General features: G+C 33.8%; 1 protein-coding gene across 1 annotated transcript; it reads right to left on the bottom strand.

Moving 5' to 3' along the window:
* Positions 1–554: 554 nt before the first annotated feature.
* Positions 555–6,371, bottom strand: LOC18038655 (dehydrogenase/reductase SDR family member 7). The gene is made up of 12 exons (XM_006428596.2): positions 6,261–6,371; positions 6,099–6,154; positions 5,882–5,915; positions 4,665–4,763; positions 4,405–4,553; positions 4,034–4,072; positions 3,736–3,828; positions 3,157–3,255; positions 2,273–2,371; positions 1,710–1,793; positions 1,021–1,086; positions 555–835 (listed from the first exon to the last, which is right to left on the bottom strand). Exons 1-12 carry the CDS (start codon positions 6,334–6,336, stop codon positions 746–748), a joined length of 984 nt encoding a protein of 327 aa, XP_006428659.1. The 5' UTR covers positions 6,337–6,371; the 3' UTR covers positions 555–745.
* Between the last annotated feature and the right edge of the window lie 209 nt (positions 6,372–6,580).

The raw sequence follows: 6,580 nt of genomic DNA, 5'->3' as shown, positions 1-6,580 counted from the left end.
AAATTAATGTAATTTATAGGTTTTAAAATAAGTTGTTAAAAAATTAATAGCTAGTTTACTTTGTTATTCATATTTGTCTTATAACATGTGCCTTTGTGTTTATTATTATTACCAATTAGAACAACACCTTAACTTAGGAAGCCTAACAACATAAATATAAATATTTTCCCTATGAATTCCTTATAATTAAAAAGGAAAAAAATTTCGCACGCTAAAGTTTTAAGTCTTATAAATTACTGGAGTAATTTACGGATTTAACCTAATCTACCAACTTGAATATTCATATTAAGATACACGCATATTATAAGAATATTCATATTTAACAAGCTCCATGGGGCTTTATTAAGATACACGCATTGCAAATGATGGGATAGCTTGAACCACCACTTTCACAAGTTCAATCCCTGTACAAGAGAAAAGTTGATTTCGCCATTTGTTTCGTCTTGTTGGCAATTCCAATTCAGCTCCAATTCATTGAAAAATGTCCTTCTTGTTTCTCTTTTCCTGATCATTTTCAATGTGATCCCAAATAATTCTCATGCAAAGAAACCACATTCAGATCAAAGATTCCCGCAGATGTCTATTGACAACATTACAAAGACTTGTTCAAAATTTATGTGATCCTAGTCATTCTAGGATTTGAAGAGAAAAAGAAAAATCTTAAAAATTTGTATGGAATGAAAATTTTCAAATACAAAAAAAAAAAAATGCGGATGTCCTTGCCGTACATGACAGGAACAATTCCTCAGGCTGCTTTATTTTTTCCTCCAAACAGTAAGCTCAGTGAGTAAGTGTTGCCTTTCTGTGCAGCAATTTCTACTCGCTTCCCCCCAATCTGTAAATCGATTTTCAGAACGTTTCATATATAGTTAAGTTAATATATGGCACATAATTGAGATATCTAAATTCATAATCGAGTTTTAGAATTGAGATATCTCGCATGTAAGAAATGCTTCCGTTGGTGCTGGAATAAAAGAATGTAAAATAGTTTTACAGGATCATTGAGGACAAAGAAAGCACCTTGTCCATGAGCCAGTATCCAATGGTCGGCATGTATTGCACCAGATAGATTACAGCAAGCACAGGCTGCAGGACAAACCAAAAATGGCAAAGATTTTGTACATGAATATGCCTATAAGTCACACAAGGAAATGAGAAATACACCAACACGCAAAACTACATCATACTGATAACAAGGATGTGTAGCTGTGAAAAGAATCCTCGTATTTCTCAAAATAAAATCCAAAACTTCAATTTTATTAATGATTTCAATCAACAGAGAATATGAAATGCTCATACTACTTATTCTCAGTAAAATGAATTGCAAACTGAGTTATACCGGACATTCAAGGCCACTCTAGTCTAGGAAGCTACAAAGACAGAAACTAAGATTTCCAAGTTCCACAAATATTTTTTATGCCTGGCTGCAAATAATCTATTGTCCAATTATCACCAGAGATAATTTTATCAATAATTGGAGCCCAAAGGAACAGATGCATCTTGTTTTATCAAATAATGAGAAAAAACATCAGACTTCACACTCAAAGATTACAATCATGTTGTCTTCATCATCTAGGCCTTATGTCAACTCGTCTCGGTGCAAAAGCAAAAAGATCAAGCAGTTACGTGAGGCCGATCGTTCCAAAATGATGGAGAAAATAAGAAAAAGGAAAACAAATAGAAGGTTTTTCTAATATAAATGGATATACCTGGTTTGATATCCAAACTTCCTTTAGACCATGGGTGGCAGCAATGATTGTGAGCTCTGCGCATCTTTCTGACGATACATACTTCTGTTAAAGAGGTAGCAATTCATTCAGAAAAAAATAAAAAATAAAAAATGGTTGACTGCAACATGTTCAGCAGATGCCATGCTCTCCTTCTCTAAAAGCATCGAAATAAGAAAACTAGGCAATCTAAAGATAATGAATCACTGATAATATCACAAAGACAAGAAGATGTGGTATCAAAATGAAATGGCTTCTTTAAACTTTTTTCACATTCTTCATGGTTAGACAACTGTACACCTATCCTCCTACTCTCCCTGTTGGATAATCATCTGGTTCATACAAAGGATTCACAATATTCACCCTCCTATGAGTCCTATCAGTGGAGTGTTAGTACAATAATAATCAAATGATTTAAGTCAATTAAATGGTTCTGCTAGTTAATGTGCACCGTGTGTGACGAGCAAAACAACACTTCTAAGAACTAAAAAAGTCACTGTTATCGGTCAGTCACAGGATTAATAACATAATTTTCATGAACTCACCTGAGAAGAAACATTTCCTGAAGCTGTTGCTTCAGAATCATTTGCCGTTCGTATTGGCCCTGGACAAACAACTGTCACCTTAATCCCCTTCTGACAGAGCTGTGACAGAAAAATATTAAACCATAAGAAAAAGGAAAATAAATTTAGTAAAAGGAAAACTGAAGTGGCTATTTAGACTTGTCATAATAGCAGATGGTCAGTAAAGCGGACAAAATTGAAACTATCAGAAACTCTGTGCATGGTATAAAACGCATGATGCTTGGAGAGTGTTGCTCAAGGAATTTAGAATTAGCATTACTCGCTTTTTTATTATTTTTTTTCTCTTCTAAGCAAGTAATTTATTTCATTCTTAATCCTCATCTTTTTCTTCTGTTATTACAATTACATCAAAAGGAAGCTATTTACTGTGGTGTACGTGGATTATGGCTTGTGGCTTAATACATCTGTATTACCCAGTACCTAGCAAGAACTGTATTACCCAGTACCTAGCAAGAACCTCCAACATAAAAGTGTAAAACATCACAATTAATCAAATTTTCATAACAGAAGAGGTAAATTCAACAACACACGGATATATAGATATAAGCTGCCTTAAATGTTCTCCTAGGCATTTAAAGGTAGAATATGGTTCCTTAAAAGAAAGGGGAAGAGGAGATGGGGCTCCAATTTAACACTAATATCTGCATCTAAATTTAGAGAGGAACAACATTATTTATATCAAGAATTCATCAGTGATCTTTTAGTCTTAATATGTCTGAGTTTTCAACTCACATTAGTCTTCTTTTTTTTTTTCAATTATCAGCAAGTACTGCAACATATTGTAGTTATAGATTGAAAAATGAAATTTCACATTCTTTCTCCCTATGGCAAAGTCATATTTATACCTCAGAACGCAATGTGTGAAAGTACCCATTCAGAGCGTATTTAGAAGCAGAGTATACAGCCTGACCAGGTGCAGGTGTCTTCCCCGCAGCACTGCTCATCTGCATATGACATGTAATCAAACAAAACACATATCATGTAGAGAGCAATAAAAAATATACGAAAGACAAAGTAAAAGAAACATTATCCATTCAGCTCTCTAAAATCAGAACACATTACCATCAATTAGCACCATATGACAATCAACTGCAAGAAACTGATGGATAGAAGTTGTGTATAGCAAACATCTAGACTTCAACGACTAATCCCAGATGTGTAACTTGATTATGTGCTAATGTATAAAAGTTACTTAAGCTTTCAGAGCAAAATGATCATACAATTTGTGACTTTCACTATGTCAAAGTCCATAAATAAGGCACTTCAGTTGACTGACATGTACAACTGCATAAACTGATAGAGGGTAGACCCTACAAAACTAGTGAATATCAAGACAAATATATGTTCAAATTTGTTATTTACCAGGAGAAGAAAACCTCATGTGTTGATGTTAGCAAAAGTAATCATCACATACATATACGTACCACAACAAAATGACCCTTTCCCCGCCTCAGCATGAAGGGTGCCAATAGCCGTGTAAGAGATATTGTCCCCAGAACATTGACATTGATTGTAGCCTATTCCGTACAGAACGGTAACATGATTACTTATTCAAGGAAAGCTCAAAAGAGATGGCATTAAACATCATAGAAAGTTGTACTTCTGTGCATGTGTCCTAATAGTCTAAGATAACTTGTGGATTGAAATGGGCTACAAATGATTTATATAACTTGCATTCGCAAGAGATCATCACAAAACAGAAACACATTCATGTATAGGTACCTTGAGGCTTTCCTCCGAGACTTCTAAAGCTGTTGATTTCTGCCAGGAAAATAAAAGAAGATCCATATCAACTGTGAATTCAAGGTTTGTTGCTCAATGCTGCATGATAAAACAATGTCATGATCTGTTGAAGAATTTAAACCCATCCATATGCTCCGTCATTGATGATATCAAGATTCTCAAAAACCCAACATGTTGCTCATTTAACCATTTATTCACAAATTAAAGATAAGTCCTTTCTTCCCCACTCCTGTATTCTAACACTACATCTGATTACAAGCTGTGCATGCATAGATTTCAGCCAGTATGTGATTTTTCTTTGATCATCTCCATAGCTAATAAAAAGTCACTATCTCCTATCAATCACTTACGGGGCGCTCATAAGCTGCATTGTGGATCATATAATCAACACCGGCACCTGGGAAAAAGGATTCTGCTTTTTCTACAGCCACCCTAAGTGAATCCTCACCGGATGCCAAATCCAAAGGTAAAATCTTCACTTCAGCAGGTGCGTGCTTACCTGCCGTCGTGCCAAACATCCCAGAGAGTGAGAAGAAAAAGGTGAGAAGAAAAGAGACATCATTTAAAGGGTTCAACAGGATTAGATTCAGCTTCTGGAATAGGGACATACCTACCAGCTGCTCCCTAACTCGCTCCAATTCAGCTGCATTTCGTGCTGAAAGAATGAGTTTCGCACCTAGCCTTGCCAATTGTTTAGCGATAACCTCACCTAAAATCCACCACAAAAGGAAATCAGATTATTTACAAGAATCTAAAACAAAAACCAACAAGTGGTGATTGACCAAAGCCTTGCAAGCTTTCAACTCAAATACACACCAACTACAGATGTAACGCACCTAAACCATTATGTACAATTTATTTTTTCATTTTTTGCAGAGAAAAGGAAAATCCATGTGAGATGATACAGGTATCCACTAAAACAAGTTATTGAGTTAAAAAAAATATAAAATAACACAAGACATTTCATTTTTAATGGAACAAAAACAACAAAAACACGTGGAATTTTGAGGAACAGATGTCCACTGATTGTAAGAATTCCATGAGTCCACAGCTAATGGTATGCCAAGTGTTTGTTGAATCATGTGTCGGTGCTATCAATCTACTGGAGAAGATTCTGCTCAGTTTTTAAGTGATTGAATGTTGTCTGCTAGACTGATTTCAGCTAAAGAACAGAATATAGAAAGGCACTATCCATTTGACTATTAAAATAACGAATTCCAGTGAGAAAGAGAGTGAGAGAGAGAGAAAGGACAAACTAACCACTATTACTAAGTAAACAATTGTATTAGGGTATAGTAAAAGTTGCAGGCAGTATCAAATAGGCCAGCAAGTTACACAGATGACAATCAGTTTCTTGTACCTCAGATAGCAGCAATAGGATTCCAATTTCACCATACAGTTCATCATTATCATCTCAAAATGCTAGGTAAGACAAATTTCTCAACCAGTTCACAACAATGACTGATATTTACAATGTAATTATTCTTATCAGCAAACAATATCATCATCATCATCATCATCATCATCATCATCATCATCATTATTGTTAAAAGAAAAACAATATGTAGAAACATGGCAGCATTTGAAATATATTTGTGAAATAGCATTAATTAAAAAAAAAAAAAAACTCGAGATACAAATATCAACCAACTTAACAAAAAGGACAGACCTGAAACTTGAAAACTGAATTTCAATTAAAGAAAAAATTCAATGGAAATGAACAAAGATACAAGCTAAAACAAATTCATCAATTTTCTATAAGCAATTATTATTATTGTTTTTTAAATGTAGATAATGTAACGAACAAAGAAACAAAAAATCTCATACCGATTCCACGGCTAGCCCCAGTAATCCAAACTACCTAGCAAATCGAAGAACATAGTTGATACCCACATAAAAAAATACATTCAAACATTAGAAAGTTTCATGAAAATTGAGTTACAAATTAAAATTGAAACTTATTGAAATTATTATTTTTCTTTTATAAAAAGATTATTGTATTGTAAATGAATCAAAAAATCAAACCATGGGGTTGGAGTTAAACCTTATCTTCTATTTCTTCTTTCTTTACATGCTTCTTTGACATTAACGTGAAGTCACCTGCAACAAAAAATAAAACAGTGAGCTTAAATTTGTTGAAATTAACACATGAACTCAGAACTAGATGACTGTGTGTGTATTTGTGGAAGTGGGATTTTGAAGTTACCTTCAGCAGTGACGAATTTGAAGAGGATAAATAAGGGAAGAAGGAGAAGTAGAAAAATGAAGAGCAAAGTTTGCATTTTTTCTTAACGAGATTTCAGTTGGGTCGTTAGACACAAAGTGTGAAAAAAGGAAGCTTGGGATATTTATAGCATTGCAGTTGCTACACTATTTTTTTTTTTAATTGGGATTTTAACACTCATCCTCTCTCAATTTTATTTTATTTTATTTTTATAATTAAAATTTAATTGTGAAAGTATAAAAAAGTTCTCGATAAACTAATAGTGGGATCATAAAAATGTATTAATTTAATACATTTCAATT

The sequence above is a fragment of the Citrus clementina genome, unplaced genomic scaffold (assembly GCF_000493195.1).
Source record: "Citrus clementina cultivar Clemenules unplaced genomic scaffold, Citrus_clementina_v1.0 scaffold_6, whole genome shotgun sequence".
Classification (NCBI taxonomy): Eukaryota; Viridiplantae; Streptophyta; class Magnoliopsida; order Sapindales; family Rutaceae; genus Citrus; species Citrus x clementina.
This window is presented reverse-complemented; position numbering and strand designations above follow the sequence as displayed.

Coding starts and splice junctions, on each gene's coding strand:
- LOC18038655 (XM_006428596.2), bottom strand. CDS start 6,336: ATGCAAACTTTGCTCTTCATTTTTCTACTTCTCCTTCTTCCCTTATTT. Junction 5,916..6,098: donor AAGAAGAAATAGAAGATAAG/GTTTAACTCCAA, acceptor TCGATTTGCTAG/GTAGTTTGGATTACTGGGGC. Junction 2,372..3,156: donor TTCACACATTGCGTTCTGAG/GTATAAATATGA, acceptor TTTCTGTCACAG/CTCTGTCAGAAGGGGATTAA.